General features: G+C 57.2%; 1 protein-coding gene across 1 annotated transcript; it reads left to right on the forward strand.

Moving 5' to 3' along the window:
- The first annotated feature begins 526 nt into the window (after positions 1-526).
- Positions 527-14,737, forward strand: RNASET2 (ribonuclease T2). Its single transcript, XM_075554209.1, has 10 exons — positions 527-830; positions 1,649-1,742; positions 2,775-2,835; positions 3,721-3,776; positions 4,487-4,544; positions 7,279-7,349; positions 9,735-9,848; positions 12,515-12,560; positions 13,020-13,094; positions 14,213-14,737. Exons 1-10 carry the CDS (start codon positions 527-529, stop codon positions 14,459-14,461), a joined length of 1,128 nt encoding a protein of 375 aa, XP_075410324.1. The 3' UTR covers positions 14,462-14,737.
- The last annotated feature ends 4,348 nt before the right edge of the window (positions 14,738-19,085 follow it).

Here is a 19,085-nt window from a genome sequence, read left to right on the forward strand (position 1 = left end):
AAAGGTGACCCAATAAAATGAAAAGAAACTGATTAAACTGCATCGTTAATTCCACATGCCAATATAGCTTTGCTAAAGATAATTAAGAAATGGTCTGGCAGTATGACAGGGAGCTGCCAGAGGTTCAGACGGATTCAGAAGAGGACATGGAACAAGGAGATCCTTGCTGACGTCTGATGGATGTTGGCTGAAAGCAGAGAATACCAGAAAGAGGTTCGCCTGTGTTTTATTGACTGTGCAGGCATTTGTCTGGGTCACAACATATTACGGATAACATTTCGAAGAAGGGGAATTTCAAAACGTCACATTATTCTCATGCTGAACCTGTACGGAGACCAAAAAGCGCTCTTCAGAGAACGAGGGCGTGGCGCATAGTTTTAATCAGGACAAGTGTTCAGCAGGGCGGTATCTTTTCACTCTATCTACTCAGGTTGCATGCAGAGTTAGTAATCCAAGAACCGGACTTCGTGGACAATAAGCTGGCAGCAGGATTTGAGGAAGAATCCTTAACGACTGTGATATGCAGATGGCACAACCTTGCTTGCTGGCAGCAGAGAGGCCTCCAACACACTACACCTCCTCGAAAAGAAACCAGCGCCGGCCCGGGACGGGGGCGGGGCCTCGAGGAGAGGGCGTGGCCACGAGTCGGGGTGTGGCCACAGGGCGTGTTCTCCTGCGCCCCAGGGAGGGGGCGCGGCCCAAGGCCCGGCGGGGCGGAGAGAGGGCGTGTCCTGGGCGGCGCCTGCGCAAGTCGGCCATCGGTAAGCGGAAGCGCGCTGACTCTGGGCATTGGGGTCAGCAGCAGGACGGTCGGGAACTTGGGGTTTCTGGTACGTGGGAGCCGAGGCGGGAATGCGGGTTCCGGGGCGGCGGGAGGGGTACAGCCGCAGAAGTCTGCCTGCAACTCCGCCCGTTTACTACAGGTCGGAACCCCCTGTGGGCGGTGGGGCCTCAGGAGTCCCACAGAGGGACTCTCAGGAATCGGGGGTGGGTGTCGCAGAAGGTCCTCCAGAGGGACATTCAAGAGAGGAGGACCCGGGGTCTCCTGGGGCAACAGTGAAGAGCAGGGAGTCACACGGTCTCTCTGAGGGATACTCAGGGGCGCGGTGTGCACGGGGTCCCCCCCACCCTCGAGGGACACTCGGGAGAAGAGGGCAGCACTCCTCCTTAGGAGCACTCGGGAGTGGGGTGCACACGGGGTCCCCTGGAGGGACACCCAGAAGGGCAGGTGGGGTGGAATGCCTGTGTGTGCAGAATCCTGCTCTCAGGGCAGCTGGCCACTGCCCCTGGCCCCAGGCCTCTCTGGGACCCTGCGCTGAGTTTACCCTCAGGCACCGGCCTCCTGGGGCCTGAACATCCGGTGGTCGGATTCTGTTTCAGATTTCAGGACAGGCAGATGGGGCTGGCAAGCAGGCTTGGTTCAGACTCACCCTTCCGGGTGCCTGTGAGATAGTGGCTCCCTCCGGGGACCCTGGCCTCTCTGCTGCCCCTCAATCGGGAAAACGGCACTCAAGAGTCATTTCACCTGGAGCAGAAAAACCTGCGCAGGCACCTGAGTTTCGAGAAAACTCGTGGTGGGGGCTCCTGGTACTGTGTGTGTCCACTGAAGGCTGGCACTGGGAATGACTTGTGACGTTTCCCTCCTCAGATTTCACCTCCATGGAGCGCAGAGCCCTTCTCGGTGCCCTGTTGTGCAGCCTGGCCCTGTACGGCCTGTGCACCGCCAGCAGCATCCTGAAGACGTGAGTCTGCTGTCAGAGAAGTGTGGGAGCGTGTGGGAGTGCCTCGCTGGGCCTGCCTGTGGGGCTGCCTGTCACTCAGAAGACTCGGGGCTACTTTGGTTAGGGTTTTTGATGGGGTGTGTGGGATGGAGGCAGGAGTCACCCGGGGCTTGTGGAGACCAGAGGCAGGGTGGTATCCATGAGCCCACCAGCTGCTCTGCGGGAGAAAGCCCCGACTCCCAAAAGATAAACAGCCTCCCCACTGCATGAGCAGGTCTTCTCTGCCCCCCAGATTCCCGAGAGTCGGAACCACTCAGTGGCTATGGATTTGGTTGTGGGTAGGTGGGACAGTGGCTGCTTGTGGGACGGTGTGTGGGGCTGGGTTGTCTAGAGAACAGAACCAGTGATCTTGTGTAAGTAAGGACAGGCCTTATTTCAAGAAGTAATATCACATCAAGCAAGTAGCCCAGCCCAGTCCAGCTCCAGTCCATGGGTCCGAGGCTAGCCGGGCCCTCTTCAGCCCCACGCAGCTGCAGGCTGATGATGCAGAAATGTGTGGCAGAAAAAGCCATTTAATCCCAGGTAATCCCAGGCCACGGGGCCCAGTCATGTGACCCCAAGGTCAGGGAGAGCACGCCAGGGCACCGGCCGCTCTCAGCATCCTGCAGCCCCCGTGGGGCCGCCCCTAGCGGCAGGCGCAGTGCTCTCAAGCAGGAAGGGCTGGGGCAGAGAGAGGAAGAGAAGCTCTCGCTGTCCCAGGTCACTAGGAGTCAGAATTAACTCTGGCAGTGAGTTGGGTTCCCACCCCGCTTGGTGAGCCCCTAAGAGGCTCATCAGGTTGCATTCACCCAGGGTTGAGTCGATATAAAATATAGCTGCTAACGTAGGCGGGCAGTGCAAACCCAGCAGCTGCTCCGTGGGAGCAAAGTGAGGCAGTGGGTGCCCGTGAAGACCACCCCAGCCTCTGAAGCTCGGTGTGGGCCCTCCACTCTGTAGGGCCTCGCGGAGTTGGGGTGGACAGGGTGTAGCAGGATATTTGCTCTCCTCCCCCAGGGGCAGCCATGACTGGAAGAAGCTGATCATGGTGCATCACTGGCCCCCCACTGTGTGCCAGGTGAGCCCCATCTGCTTGCCCCCTTCTGACCCCAAGACCATAGGGGCTGTGCCCCAGCTGCCCTCTGATCGTGTGGTACCTGGGGGCTATGCCCCCTGCCCCAAGGCCAGCCCTGAGCAGGACATGGGTGGCAGGCAGCATCCTTCAGAACCCATGACAGCAGCCCCTAGTGCTGTGTCTGCCTTAGCAGGTGTCTCGAGGACCGACTGAGCCCCAGGGAGAGGATTCGGTCAGTGTGCATCCCGGGGAGATGGGGTTTGTGCCTGGGTTGTTAGCTCCAACCAGAGGACCCAAGCCTGCCCCTTCACTGAGGCCCTGGGCTGACCCTGGCTCTGCCCTCAGGGGGAGCAGAGACCACCTGTTGGGAGGGGTTTGGTGCAGGGCTGAGTCCTGAGTGTGTAGCGTCCTTGTTGGGTAACAGCGCCCAGTGGGGGTGGGGTGGGGAGTGAGGTGACTGGGAAGGGGTGTCAGTGATCTGAGTGTCCAGTCTGGGCAGCTTGCTTTGCCTCCCACCCCCATGTTTCCAGGCTCCACCCATCCTCAGACACCTTTACTGCCTTTGACGGGTGGTTTGTTCCTGGGGCTGCTGGCTGACTCAGGTGGGTGGGCACCCGACCCGAGGAACCTTGGGAGAGAGGCCTGGTGCTCTGCTTACGCAGTAGGATCCCAGAGGATGTACCTGGCACCTGGCGCAGTTCGCACACAGGTGCTGCTGTAGGTCAGCCAACTCAGAGACTGGTGTGTGCTCCCACTGCCCCGTCACACCTGGGCCAGGCCTGTCAGCCCAGTGAAGACTGGGGGCCTTGGCGGACCCCACTGCAGAGTGGCTCTGGGTCCCCTTCCTGACAAGCCCCAAGCCAATCACTACCTTATGTCTGTCCCCAGGAAGGTGGGAACAACTGCAGCAACCCCCCGGACTACTGGACCATCCATGGACTGTGGTGAGCGGCTCCAGCCGAAGCCAGGGTTTGCGGGCGCAGTCGGCCTGGGCAGCCGTTGACTGGCTCGGCGAGCATTGTTTGTCTCTGACTCCTAATCGTGAGCCCGTTCCTTCTGTTGATCTGGTTCCACTCGAGTCTTTGTCTCACAGGTCTCTTTGGGGATCCCTGCATTGTACCCAGTTTCTTCATTTGGAGGCAACACAACGTGCAAACCTATGGTCTATGTAGAGGCCTGGGGGTGCCTTCGTTTAAGTGCTTGGCTGTTAACCGAAAGGTCACTGGTTCAAACCCACCCGCCGCTCAGTGGCAGAGTGTGCTATGGAGTCTGCATCCCTAAGGACCACTGCTCGGAAGCCCCCCTGGGCGGTGGGTCTCTGGCAATGGGCTTTGTCACATACGTGTGTCATAGGTGCATGTGTGTGGCATGTACACGTGCTGTGGATCTCCTGCCCTTCACATGTGCACATGTGGGGGTGCTCTAGGCAGCCCCTGGGCCAGGCCAGCCCTTCTTGTCTTCACTAACTGGAAGGGTGGGAACGCAAGTCCCCCACGGACCCAGGCGGTCCACCTCAGAAACACAAGCCGTGGAGGCCCTGAGAGCCCCGTTCCTCGGAACACACTTGGGTTGCCGCGGTCAGCGGGAGCGGGGCTGGAGACGTGGCAATGTTTCTGCTGCCCAGGCTGACTTCTCTGCTCCTCTTCGTTCCCAGGCCTGACAAAGGAGAAGAGTGTAACCGGTCCTGGAACTTTAATTTAGAAGAGATTAAGGTACGGGCAGCAGGACTGTGTCCTCCCCAGGTTCCCCTCCAGAGGCCAGTGTACCTTGGGCCTCCCTGCTACTGCTCCGGGAGCTCCTCACTGTTGAAGAACTGATTTGTTAAGAAGAAAAAATGGGCCGGGGCCCAAGCCAGCCCCACAGGGGCTCCTGGAGGTGCACCCCGCATGTGTGCAGAGTGGGCTCTGGTCCTGTCCTCTCCAGCCCCTGGCCAAGCCTGAGAGCCTGGTGGGAGCGGGCACCTCTGGGCAACTGTGGGGTCAGTCAGCATGCTCGCTTTTCCCTATGGGAAGCTGGGTGGGTTTCTAAGTGGGAACCTTGGGAGAGACGGAAATGACTTGGCTCTGAGTTCCCTAATTCTGCGATAGCAGAAGCCATGGGCAGGGGGGTTGTGGGGTTGTGGGGCAGGCTTTGAGGAAACGGAACTCCAGCTCTCGAAGCCCAGGAGGCTAGAAGCAGGGAGGGGGAAGGCAGTGGGGCCTGGCCTCCTGGGTGGTCTTCACACTGCAGCCCCCTGATCCTGGGTCTGATCTACTCAAGGCACCTTCAGCAGGTCCCACCTCCTACTAACTTCCTGCCAGGGCACTTGACCCCAGGTCCTCCCCATCCCGCACCCCAGCCTGGAGGTACAGGCCTCTTCGCGGCATCACAGATGCCCACCCTGTGTTCTCTTCTTCCCACCTGACCCCTCAGAGCCAGGCAGCGCTTGCTCCTCAGAGGGTCACTTCCCAGCCGCAGCCCACCCCCAAAATCTCACTGGCATTGTACTATCCCCCCAAGGGATCGCCTAATGTCCGAAAGCACCAGGACGTGCAGCTGCACTAGATTTCCACCTAGAGGGACGCAAACAGACACACACAGGGTGTGGACACTCCCCTCTACCTGCAGGTCACCAACCAGGAAGCTTTTCGGGAGCCTCCGGGATCAGAGCTATTATCACCCCTCTCCCATGGCCAAGACAGGGTGAATCCCCAGTGCAGTGGGGGGCGGGGGCCCTCCTGACTTATACCTATCCATTAGCCTCGGGCTCTGGTCTAAGCTCCTCCTGGGTTTCCTCCTGGGTCCGGGACAAACGAGAACAAAGGCCACTTTGTTTACACAAGGTGCTCTCCCACCTGCTTGGTGTTGGGTGACCGGTCCATGACACCCCATAGACAGACAGACCTGAGGTGGACTCATGAAAACAATGCCATTCCTAAATAGGGGTGAGGAATTCCAACACATCCCAGGGCAGACGCTTTGGCTCCAATGACTGGAGCTACAGCAGAAGTGGTCTCTTTCCCAATAGATCAGGAATTCGCCTACCATACATGGGATGTCAGACCATCTCTCTGTCTGTCTCTCACACACACAGGCTTCTTGTCCCGTGTGAGTAACTAGGGACGTGTCAGGCACCCCGAGCCAGGTCAGCACAATGGGGTCTCCCGAGTCAGAGCTTCCTGGAGCCTGTGTGGTGGCACCTAGATTTGCTGCGCATAGGATCCCTGCAGGAATGTGTGTCCTCCCAGTGGGAAGCCCTCCCACACTGGACTGAGCCCCTTGGCCCTGTCTTTCTTGGAAGGTCCTCTAAGACCACAGTCCAGGAGGCCACAGGTTCAGGGTCTCTGGGAGCTGTGACTGAGAACACCCTCACACTGGGCTTCTTCATGGTCAGTCTGCAGCGTCTGATGGGGGAAGTGCAGTCCAGACTTGGGGTACCTGCTACACACGTTGAGGTTTAGAGCTTGCCTGCCAACCACAGGAAGGGTGCCAAACCCATCTGCCGCTCCGGGGGAGAAGGGCGAGGCTAACTAGCTGCTCGGAGTGAGGATCCGCTCGATGGCAGTCGGTTTGATTTCCGAGACTGTCATCGGGGGAGCAGACAGCCTCATCTTTCTCCCTCAGCGCAGTCGGTGGATTTGAACCATCAGCCTGGCAGTTGGCAGCCCAACACTTGACGCACTGCTTTGCCAGGGCTCCTAGTTGTTCACCAGGAGTGGTTGCTTCAGCGCTCAATTGGCTGGAACCCACCCCGCTCCCAGTGGGGGAGTGGGGGAGGAGCCTGTGGCTGTTGTAAGGGTGACCCTTGGACCCTATGGGCAGCTCCACTCTTTCCTACGGGGTCCCTGTGAGCCAGAATCCACTCTATGGAAGTGGATATGGTTGGAGGCTTCCCCATCTGCATAAGGGGCCTTGAAGTAGAGGTGCAGTGTTTGGCTGCTAAACGAGAGGTTAGCGGTTCGAATCCATGGTAGAGAGAGACAAGGCAGTCTGCTACCATCAGGGAAACCATGCAGTGGGCTTCTGGTCCAGGGTCCTCGGTGGGTTGGGTCTGCATTGCGATGGGCCTGACTGTCCCGCCCAGAGCAGTTTGTCTCTGGGGGAAGGGGACACAGTTTCCAGATTCAGGGCCTTTATAGGGGCTCAGACTTCTCGGTGGTCATGCCTGAAGACAAAAACTCCAACCTAAACCCCCTGCCAGCCAGTTTATTCTAACTCGTAACGACCAGATAGGACAGGGTAGAATAGCCTCCATGGGTTTCCAAGGCTGTACATCTTCACGGGCGTAGAAAACCTCATCTTTCCCCTACAGAGCGGTGGGTGGGTTTGAGTGGCTGGCCTAATGTGCAGAGTGGCCCTTTGCTCGGGCAGGTCTAATCAGCGGAGCCCACCAAGGCAGCGTTCGGGGTGTGAGTTAAGTGGCCCCTAGGTGGGCTTGTTCACCCATGCTTTGTCCCCTCCACCTAGGACCTCATGCCGGAAATGAAGATGTACTGGCCTGATGTCCTTCACCCGTCCCCAAACGGCAGCCAGTTCTGGTAAGTGTCCCTCTCAGGGGCCACCCCAAGACTCCAAGCCCAGCTCCACCTTGCCACCCAGCAGAGACTCTCGGGCAGGGGATGGGTCCCGAGTCCCCTGGAGGGGAGGCAGGGGGAGAGAGGTGGAGGCACCTTCACTGAGGACTGGCCCCAGTGTTGCCAGGTCATGAAGCAGCAGCTTCTCCCTGGGTAAAGTCTTCGCTGGTTCTTGCTAACTGGCCCACGTCCACATCCTCACTCTCACGCACGCTCACATGCAAAGAGGTCAACAGTGTGCCACAGACTGGCACCCGGGGCCTCTGGCGGTAACTGGGTGGGGTTTTCTAATGTACTTTTTTCAAGACCCAATGGCATGAAGTCATTCTCCTCTGGTCAGCAAAAGCAGCTGGGTGGGACGGCCAGGGCTGCTGGCCATCTGCATCCTGGGTGTCTGGCTACTGAGTCAGCTGCTTCGCATGCAGGGGCTTTCCACGCAGGAAGGGACGCCCACCCTTGCCCTGGTGCGGGCCCAGGGCGTCCATCTCCAGGCCACTGTGTAACTGAGCCTTGCATTGTAGAAGCTCCCTGCAGCCATATTTCCCAGGGCGCAAGAACTTTTCCCTTCGGAAAGTTCTAGGAAATTATTTTGACCACCACGCCCAGTGTGCATAGGCCACTTCCACTTCTTGCCCACAAATAGCCCAAGGCTGCTGTCGGCTGTCCCTCTGTCCACAGGGGTCACCAGCTGCAGGGGGCGGTGGGTGGCTGGAGGGTAGCAGCGGGGCCCTTAGCTGCCTGTGCCAGTCTGGGACCCTGGGCATATGAGGGCAGGAGTTCTGCGAAAGCTCAGAGCCACATGGTGGCCAGAGACCAGCGCTGTGGATGATGCTCAGCACATGCTCTGGGCAGTCTGCCTTCCAGAAACTGCTTGGTGGATGTGCCCACCAAGGAGAGAGGGGCAGAAAGGGAGAAGTGGCCCCAAGAGTGACGGCTCTGAGGTTACTGTGGACACAGCGGATCACGTCACCGTCACTGTCACCGAGGGTGGATTGTGTAAAACTTGGGGTCAGTCGAGTGTGGTGAAGTGCCTGGACCACCGCAGCCACTGTGGAGGTCAGCATGTGGTGTCGGCAATCGATGAGTATTGATCCTGGTGAGAGGGCAGGTCTGCCTGGGTCGAGTTCTGCCAGGAAACCAGCCTCTAGCAAACAAGCGGGTCATAGGCGTGATTGCACAGTGATGAATATAAAGATCATCGTAAAGTCATAGACAACAGGAAAGCTAGGAGAGTAAAGTAAAGGGTCAAACACATTTTAGGTAGCACACTCACCTCAGCCCCTCCTGGTGGCCCACGTGGACGTGAAAGAAGAAAGCGGGAGCGAGAGCATCTTTGCGATCGTGGGATATCTGTAGGTAGCCATGAGACATGCATATTCAGTAGTTACATCCGTCACACATGTGTACTGTGGCAACCACAGTCCGTGTGGGGCCTCGTCAAAGTGGCCAGCCTCAGAATCAGACGGTTCGCTGTCAAGCAGGGACATATCGTGAGAGGCCACACAGGGTGACGGGCCAGAGGGCAGACAGTGCGCGCAAGTCCCTCTGAGCCTCAGTTTCCCCGTTTCTCACCTCAGAGGGAGGGTTTTACCTTGCAGCGCCGTGAGGGAAATTCATGGGCCAACGTTTAAGAGCCTTCAGCTGGGGTGGCACGGCAGTGCCAAGACGGCTGTCCACGGCGATCTTTCTCTCTCAAGTACAAATCGCTGTTGGTCTGTGGGTACTTGGGCAGGGCGCCCAGGTGCGGTCAGTCACTGCTGGACATGGAGGCGGGTGGGGGGGGGGGAGCAGGGACAGCACTGAGCCAGTTCCTGTCTCCTGCAGGGAGGCGAAGAGGGCCTCGACACGCTCTGTCAAGCCAGGCCGCCTGTGAGGTAGCGCAGGGCACTAATGGGAAGTGCCGAGCGCTCGGAGCACAGGGATCCTCCAAAGCCAGGCCTGTCCCTGAGCCGGCGAAGCCCCACCTCGCCACCTCACAGGGATGGCATTCCACCCTTCCCAAAACGCCCAAACTCACGGCCATTGAGTTAGTTCTGCCTCGTAGCGACCCCAGGGAAGAGAGGAGCCTGCCCAGGTGGGCTTCTGCGGCGGTTGCTTTACGGAAGTAGAAAGCTGGCGGAGGGAACCTTTTTTCCCCCACAAGGGGCAGGTGGATGCTTATTGCATCATTGCCCACATGGGCACAGTGGTCAAACATGAACCCAGGCCAGGCCTGCCGCTCTGTGGTGAGGCAACTGGTGTTTGTTAGCTGGTGCAACCATCTCGTGGGACGGTGAGTTCTGGGGAGGATCTCTGCTGGGCCTTGGGTCACCTTCCCACCAGGGCCCACGCCTGTGTCCACGTCCACAGGAAACACGAGTGGGACAAGCACGGGACCTGCGCTGCCCAGCTGGACACCCTGGACTCGGAGAGGAAGTACTTTGGGAAGAGCCTGGATCTCTACAAGCAGCTAGGCCTCAACAGGTAGGGCCACCGTCCATGTCCCTCCCGCCCGCCACCACTGTCCCCGGCCCCCGCAAACTCACCTGCTGCCATCCCACTCACAGAGGCCCTCTCAGGCAGGGTAGGACTGCCCCATCCCCTCGGGTTTCCGAGGCTGCAGATGTTAGATTCATCCAGCCCAGCACCACCAGCCTGTGGTCTTCCTCCTTCCTGTCCGGCAGCTGCAGGCATCAGGAGAGGCCTCCAGCCGACATCTGACCCCCAAGCTTGAACTGGAATGGCTGTACCTACTTCTCCCACTGTGTGGGCTGCTCCTTGATGTAAATCTCTTTCTGTAGACACACACACACACGTGCACGTCTGAGAAGGTTGTGCATCTGTTACAGGGCGGAAGGGGCAGGGGCAGGGCTGTCGGGTGGACGGGGTCAGGTTCCCCAGCAGGGTCTCATTGCACAGCCCGTCTGGTAGGAAAACACCCCAGTGCAACTTCAGGCAAGGGTGTCCCCGAGACCCTTGGGTGCGCGGTCACCCACTGACCGCTGATACATGTCAACCCGTGCATGTGAGAACAGTGAACCCCATATCTTAAGGAAACAGGCAAAGAACTGGGTTTAGGAAGACAAAGGTTAAGCCCACTCGGCATTTGTGAAGTGGAAAGGAGACTGACACCTGGAGTTGTCATCCTGAAGGATCCGAGGACAGACCGCTGTGCACAGGATGCCCCAGAGGCAGGTCAGCGGGATATGCAGTCACGGTGCCCGAAGCATTAGCCAGTGCTCCCCATTGCAGGAAGTCACACGGGCACATGATCTGGGGGTGCAGAAGGCAAAAGACAGGTACAAGGCTGTGGGAACCAGGGTCATACCAGCTTAAACAAGCTGTCGTGTACAAGTAACATGTGGCCCACCAGAATGAAGGCTGAGCGTGACGGTGGGACGAGAGGAAGTAAAAGGAGATAGAGGAAAGGACTAGGAGGCAAAGGGCATTTATAGAGGTCTAAATACATGCATGTACATATGTAAATATATTTATAATGATGATGGGGAAATAGATCTAGGTGCATATATTTATAGGTTTAGTATTAAGGTAGCAGATGGACATTGGGCCTCTACTCAAGTACTCCCTCAAGGCAAGAACACTTGGTTCTAATAACCCAGCATTCCATGAGCCTCACCTTCCCGACACGATCACTGAAGACAAAGCAGGTGCATAAGCAAATGTGAAGAAAGCTGATGGTGCCCGACTATCAGAAGATAGAATGTCTGAGGTCTTAAAGGTTTGAAGATAAGCAAGCAGTCATGTAGCTGAGAAGTAACAAAGCCTACATGGAAGAAGCACACCAGCCTGTGTGACCATGAGGTGTTGATGGGATCAGGTGTGGGGCATCAAAGGCACTGGACTGTGACTCTTGGCAAACCATGGATGGCATCGTGCAAGATGCGAATTCCAGAACACTTCCTTGTGCTCATGCAGAAGAACCTGTATGTGGGCCCACGAGGCGGTTGTGGGAACAGAACAGGGGATATGCAGGGTGGCAATCAGGAAAGGTGTGCATCAGGGTTGTCCCCCTCACCAAGTCATCCGAGAAGCCGGACTCTCTGAAGGAGAACCCAGCGTCAGGAGGGGCGAAGGCTCGTGAACAACCGTCAATGTGCAGGTGACACAAGCCTGCTTGCGTGTGGGTGTAGCTGGGGGTGAGAGCAAGTGTGTGTGAGGTGAGTGGAGAGACGGCGTTGGTACAGCTGCTGGGATTCAGAAGACAAGGGTGGCTGTCTCGGTGCTGTCCTGCTACGCTCCCATCGACACCTGTTTAACCCCTTCTTTAAGCCAGAAAGTGTGGGGGGGGGGGGGGGGGCTTTTCCTGGCTCTGGCCATTGGGATATTTGTAACATCACTCTCAGGCCATACAAAAGTATCGGTTTAAAAGCGAGCTTGCTGTCGTGGGCCAAACATCATTTAGTTAACTCATCCCTACAACGGTGGCTGGAACCTCTTCCCTTTGACGTGGCAGTGGCACTAGCTGTTGGCAAGGATCTGTGGGCCTTCCATGGCCAGTGGGTGCGACATGCCCCCCCCCAGTGTAACTGAGCATTAAACGCATCCCTCATCTGTAAACGAAAGGAAGCAACTTTGTGGAAAGTACAAGATACTTGGAAACTTATTTTCCTGACCCTCCAAAATGTAGCCAGCTTCCGCCATCTAAGTCCTGAGGGGAACAAACAGGAGCAAGTCTGCTGCTCAGCTTTGCAGCTCCAGGAGGGCCAGGAGCAGCTCCCGCTTTTCTGCCAACTACAGCTAGGGCAGCGCCCATGGGGAGCCCCTGAGGATGCTCTGCTACAGGAAGCTGTCCTGTGCCTGCCCACAGAAGCCCAGGTGATAGACGGACAGATGGGGTGACGGTTGGTCATAAGGAACTGGCTTAGGCGACCGTGGGAACTGGCCTGCCCGGCATCTGTGGGGCAGGTGGAAGCCTGGAGACTCCAGCAGAAAAGTTGAGGGGCTTCCAGAAGTTCACAGGAAATGGAACAACCAAACGGGTTTCCCTCCCTCTCTGAAGGCCCTGTATTTCAGCCGGAGCGAGTGCTGTATATGGGATAAGCTAGAACTCAGCGCTGCTCAGAAACGGGTATTTGAAAGGCAGAGCGACCCGGTCAGGCAGCTAATTTCTGTCCCCCTTTCCACTTCAGCGTGTTCCAGAAGCTGGGGATCAAGCCGTCCACCAACTACTACCAGGTGGGTCTCGCCCTCTGCTTCCTTCCTGCTGTCGGCCCCTGACCGTGCTCCACGTCCAGCACCAGCCACTGTGCTGCCCTCAAGCTGCTGGCCATTGTGTCTGCTGTGCTGCAGGTGCCCCTGCGGCCGTGCCACCTGTGGGTGTGGCGTGCGGGTGGGGGCGCATCGTGAGGGGTACTGCAGGGTCTGACTTCACTGGGAGAGCAGAGGGGTCACTGTGGGGGGGTGGTGTGGTGGTGGGCTGGGGGAGGGACCGAGTTGTTAGGGAGGCGGGACAGCTGCCTGTGCACCCCTAACAGCCTGAGTCCTCGTCTCGGGAGCCAGGTGTGGTCTCCCGACTGGTGCCCTTGGCTCTGGCAGCTGGCACACTCCCCAGAGCTGCACCGCACAGGAGCATGGTGCTGCGGCCTCGTGGGGGGGGCAGCAGGGAACCTTTCTCATGGGCCCGCGTCACTTCAGGTTGCAGACATCAAAGATGCCCTCGCCAGTGTGTACGGGGTGATGCCGAAGGTCCAGTGTCTGCCACCATCACAGGTAAGGTGTACACATGTGTGTGTGCATGTCTGCGTCCTGCCTGCCTCCTGGGGAGAAGCTCAGCCCTGTGCTCACCATGGACCTCCTGGAGATGTGAGCCTGTGAGTGTGAGTGTCTGCATCTGTGTATGAGCGTGTGTGTGCATGAGTGTTTGTGAACATGGGTGAGTGTGCGTGCATGTGTGCATGGGTGTGAACGTGTGTTCATGAGTGCTGTGAGCATCGGTGAGCAAATTGTGTGAGCATGCATGTGTGTGCATGTATTGTGTGTGTCTGCATCTGTGAACGTGTATGTTCATGAGTGCTTATGAGCATGGGTGGGCAAGTGAGTGTGTGAGCACAAGTATATGAAAGCATGCATGTGTGTGTGCATGTGTGTGTGAACATGTGTTCATGAGTGCTTGTGAGCATGAACATGTATGTGAGCATGCATGTGTGTGAATCAGTATGTGCACGTGTACATGTGACCATATGTGTGCATGAGTGTGTAGGCGTGTGCATGTCAACAGTGTGTGTGAGAGCATGTGTGCGCATGAGTGTATGTGTGGATGCCTGTGCCTGTGTGAACATGCACATGCATGAGTGCGTGTGAACCTGTGTGAGCGTGTGTCTGCATGTGCGTGTTTGAATATGTGTGTTCATAAGTGTGCTTGTGAGCACATGAGTGTGTGCCGGCACGTGCCCCACTCCATGGGGTTTCCCAGGTGGCCCTTGGAGGACTGAAGGCCAGGTCATGCAGGCAGAGCCAGCTGGGTTCACACCGGGCCAGGTGATGACCAGTGCGTGCCTCACCATCGCCCCATTCTGACTCGCTGTTCCATTCACCAACCGGCTCCCACACAGGGAGTCTGCTGTCGGGTGGGGGTGGGCTGTGGCAGCGCCGCAGACAGAGCCACGCTGCCTGGCAGGTCCTGGGGGTCCTGGGGGAGGGGCAGGGGCAGGCAACCCCTCCTGTGGGCACAGTTGGTGGGTGTGAAGTGCCTGCCTTGCCGTGAGCACCCAGCACTCAGGCTGCAGCAGCACCAGGGCTGCCTGTGCTCCCGTGGGCGGCATGTCCTCCCCGGTGGGTAGCTCTGGTGCCTGCACTCATCCGGCCCGCCTGGTGGCCTCCCCCCGCAGGACGAGGACGTGCAGACCCTTGGGCAGATCGAGCTGTGCTTCTCCAGAGACCTCAGCCTGCTGAACTGCTCGCATCCCGGGGCCCCACCCGCTGCCCACACGCGCAGGGCCCCACGGTCGGCCGGCCGCACCTCCGGGCATACCTTGGAGGTGTGTGAAGATGGCCCAGTCTCCTACCCCCTGCCACCCGGGGAGGGCCAAGGGCTCAGAGTGGGGCCAGGCCGGCACCCTCCTTTCCCCACTTTATGACCACCTGCCGGGGGTCCCCTGCCTACTTCTCTGCTCAGAGAAATCGCCTTCTCCCAGTTCACTTGTTTGAAAAACCTCCTTTTTACAAATACCGTGGTTTTTTGTTTTTAAAAACGAGTTTTCACAATTTTCTTAAGGAAATCTCCTTTTTATAATTCTCTTCTTTTTAAAAAAATTTGATTTTGCAATTTTCTTGTTAAAGAAATCTGTTCACAATTCTTGTTTTTAAAAAGTCTATTTTTACAATTTTCTTATTAAAGAAACCTCCTTTCCCCATCATGTGTTTGGAAGTCACTTTGTCTCTGTCGCTGGGTAAAGAAGTCTCCCTGCGCTGCTGGGAGCTCTGTTTAGCGTCCACCGTCCCCACAGCCTTTCTTCCGCTCTGCTCCTTTGAGCTCGTGAACTGATCTGGGAGGTTGGGAGCGGGCGAGGAGGGGGACTCTGAGTGTCATGACAGGAGGGGGACTCAGGGCCCAGGGGGGATGTGCCCGTCTCGTGAGCTGACTCCCATCCTGTCTTCCTCCGAGATCAGAAGGCATCTTGGCATTGGGGCACCCGGCCCAGACTCAGGCCTGTCTGCTGGGTGGGGAGGGGCAGAGGGGCGGGCAGCTCAGAGCAGCAACTCCTGGTTGGCCAGTTCTGCCCCGGGGACGCCCTCCTGTTCTTGCAGTGGGGGTGGGGGTGCCGCTGGAGACTTCAGGGCCCTGACTTGCTGGCCTCTATGTCCTGGGGCCCTGGCAAGTCGGCAGGGAGTGGCATCTCCATCCTCACATGTCCTTGTGCTCGAGTGTCCTCTGGAACACAGGACAGTGGGCTCTTGTGCTGGCATTGAGCACTCTGCAGCGGGGCCACCAGACAGGCGGCCACCTTTCCCTGCAGTTGCCCTTCCCTGCTTATGATGAGGACACCTAGTGGCCTGCGGCCGTGATCTGCCTCCAAAGCAAACAGTCCATGGAGACCCCGGGGTCCCTGCACGGGGAGGGCCTGAGTGGCTGGCAGTGTCCTCTGAGCCAGGCTGCCCACACCCTGCCAGGTCTCCGCCCTTGAGAAAGGGTCTGTGGGTTGTGATCACCATCACACACGTGGCTCACCAGGCTGGTGCTGTCCTCTGCACTTCACTGACTGAACAGGCGCGTGGAAGTGGGGTCAGTTCTGTGCTAGGTTTGCGCTTAGCATTTTCAGATAGGAGTGTATTTGATCCCCAGAATACACCTTTGTTCAGAGGAGTCTTGTCTTTATAGAAACCCTAAATTGCAAAAGGGCAGATGTTGTATGAAATCCTATTGTATAAAGTCAAGACAAGGTTTACCATAGAAAGACACGTTCTTTGGCATTGACCCCAGGTGGGCGGGGAGGGAAGCCTCGTTCTCCTGGGTGAGGGGAATGGTCAGCACACTGTGACCAGGGCAGTGGTGATCTACAGATGGTTAGGGTGACTGTAGACACACCCATGCACATAGAGAGCAAAGGCATGGAACTGCTCAGTGGTACCCACACACTGGTGGGTGGTGGGGAGCCTCCTGGACTTTGGCCATTGGGATCTTGTGCTTGAGGGACACGGAGGTCGACTGGTATGACGCAGCTCACAATGACCATGTGCCACACCCGACTGTGGTGGGCAGTGACTGGAGTGACTGGGGTCTTAACAACTGAACAGGCATCTACTGGTGACTACTGCTCTCTCCATCCAGAGTAAATAAGGACAGAGAAAAAGACTCAGGTCCAAATGACTGACAGACCACCTGAGTCACCGCTTCCACGAGACAGTGCCTGGCCACCACTGCTGACCAGACTTCCTGATCCAGACCACATAGAAGGCCCCGGACAGGGCAGAAGACAAAGGCAGAAGAGCCTGGCAGGGCCCTTAGCCCTATAATGCCTGAATTTTTAATTTCAGGGGGAATTTTTTTTTGTTTGAATGCCACTATTCAAGCATTTTGCTGCTAAAATGCATGACTAGCGGTGTGCATTTGTACTAGTAAAGTGCGAAGATTTCATCGACATGGTCGTTGGCTCCAAAAGCTTTATAATTTTGGTACCAGATACGTTTTAAATAAATGTTACGAAAATGTCGCACTCAGCAGTATAGGGTTAGACCCACTTCACATCTGGAACTGAACCTGCCCCTGGGGCCCCCTTCCCACCCAACCACAGGCAGCTCTGGGAACAGTGACAGCCAGGAGGGATGGGCTTCTCCGAACCACCCACCACAGCTTCCAAAGGGCAGCCTTTGCCCATCAGAGCTCAGGACGCAGGACCCAGCAGGCAGCCCGGGAGGGAGTGGGGAGTGAGAAGTGCCTGGAGCTGATAGCCACCAAGGCGACAGCACCAAAGGTGTCTGGCTCCTGCACTGGAGGCTGGTGACTCCAAACTCACACCCAGAGTGTAAGCAGATGTTCGAGAAACACCAAAAACCGCACGATGCCCAGCTGTGTGCTCAGGTTTGACTCCATGGTAACGGGCTCCAACGGCACGGGGAGACGCAGCCTTTCCTGGCAGAGCATCCTCCCTGCCCTCTGGCGCGCCTCTGAAGGTTGCTTCAGCCCCTGGCCGTCCTGCCCTCCTGTGACGGTCCCGGCAGGGTTGTAACGCATGACCACGGGACCGGGGCCTGACAGCAGTGGATATTTGTTCCCTTGCTCAGGAAGCCAAGGTGTGGGCTGCGCTGGCTCCTGCTGAGACACGCAAGGACACTCGTCTGGGTCCCTTTTCCCACATTCCAGAAGCTGTCGGCCACCTTGGAGTCCCCTGGCTTGTATCTGCCTCACTCCCATCTCTGAGGGGCCGTGTCTCCTCATTTCAGAAGGATTCCAGTCACTGGGGCAGCGCTCCTAGCTCAGTATGACCTCATCAGGATGAACTGCATCGCAACGCAGGTCACATGAACAGGTACTGGGGCAGGGTGGGATCCGGATCACTGAACAACCGGCCCGCTGCCCCCAATGACCGCTTTAAGGATAAAAATATGATACACAGAAAGGCAGTTTATTATTTCATGCCTTAACACTTAGATGGGAACAATAAGAGGCACGCACTAGCAGAGAGTAAGGCATGTAAACTTGTAATTTCCATACTGGGCGGCTATCCAGCCACCAACCTTAGAGGGAACGCTGATTTCAAGTGCTATGTGAACAACGGGTTAACCAAACTCAACAATAAAAAATCAGGTATCGGTTCTACCGAACCAATGGGAATAGGCAGAATCCCACCACTGAACCTATTAGGTTTCCGAAGTCGGTAACACATTGGTTCTTTGCTTCGCACGATGAAAGAATTCACGTCGAAGCCCATTTTGTCATCCAAGTGGGTTTTTATGACGGACTGGATAAGTTTCAGGTGGTACAGCCTCAAAGGGGTTCACAACTGGGCCCAACCAACCATGTGGAAAAGAGCACCCATTCATGAGGATCTTGGGGGGATCCCGGGAGGCCAGAGCCCAAGAACCTTACAGGCAGAGAGCATGCGGGCCAAGAGGCTGTGGGCCCTGAACAGCCTGGAGCAGGTGTGTGGGTGCCCTCTCAGGAGAGGGAGACCCTCACCGTCTACCTGCCTCTGACCAGGAGCAGGGTAAGAGAGCGTCCCAGAGTGTGCCCCCTGCCTTTAGTCTAGCCCACTCCCTGGTCAGGAAAGGCGTGGTTGGTGGGTTTGGCTGACCCCATTGGCTGAGTTAGGCCCACCTGGGTGATGTCATGAATTTGGGCCTAGTTTGGCCCGCCCAGATGTGTCTCCTACCTGACTCGGGGGCATGCTCATTTTGAGGTCTTCATAGGTGTCTAATGGTTGCCTGCTTTCTTTCCAGTCTCCTCAACGGCGGCCTTTGCAGGCATGGGAGGGCCAACCCCCTGCCCCTAAGCTAGCTCCCTAACAAACCCACGATCCCTGTGAACAGGTGAAATCCACTTGGCTGCTGGCAACTGTTGGTGTCCTTCGAAAGGATGTGACTCATCAGGGCACCAGAGAGCAGCCCGCTAGCGGATTCCATGGGTCACACAGGGCGATGGGGAGTCAGAGGCCCGTCAGAAGTGCTGCTTGCTTTAACTTTGCTGTGCGCTGGCGGAAGGCTCGCCGAGCAGATCGCCAGTTTCCACTCGACGGCCCATATCATCGGCCCCACTCACTGCCGTCCTTTCCATGCGCCAGTGCTGAGCCCACTCCTGTCTGTGTCCCCTGTTCCTCCTTCCTCCCTAGCCCTCTGGACTCTGCCCTGTGGGCATGCTGCCCCATGGTCTAAAATGGCTTGGTGCCCTAAGGTGTGTGCGCCTCACCATTGTGTGTGCACCTCACCATTGTGACGGATCCCCTTCTCCACCTGTTTTCCATTTGGCCATGGGGTGAGTTTGGCTCCAGACCCCAAGGCTGGTGATAAGTGGCATAGTCTCAAGGGTCGTAGTGCATTTGGCGCTTGTTCCGCCAGGTCAGACAGTTCATTAAGCTTTCTATTTAACGGTTCTGAAAAGATCGTGTAACAGTGTGTGACCAAAAAGGCCTGATTTGTGGCAGATGGGGGACTGGTTTTGCCACCACGACAATGCACCTGCTCATGCAGCCACCTCAGTGCGTCAGTTTGGTGCAAACAGCAGCACGCCTCTCTTGCCCCACACACCTGACTCACCTGACCTCGCTC

This window comes from Tenrec ecaudatus, chromosome 7 (genome assembly GCF_050624435.1).
Source record: "Tenrec ecaudatus isolate mTenEca1 chromosome 7, mTenEca1.hap1, whole genome shotgun sequence".
NCBI classification, from domain to species: Eukaryota; Metazoa; Chordata; class Mammalia; order Afrosoricida; family Tenrecidae; genus Tenrec; species Tenrec ecaudatus.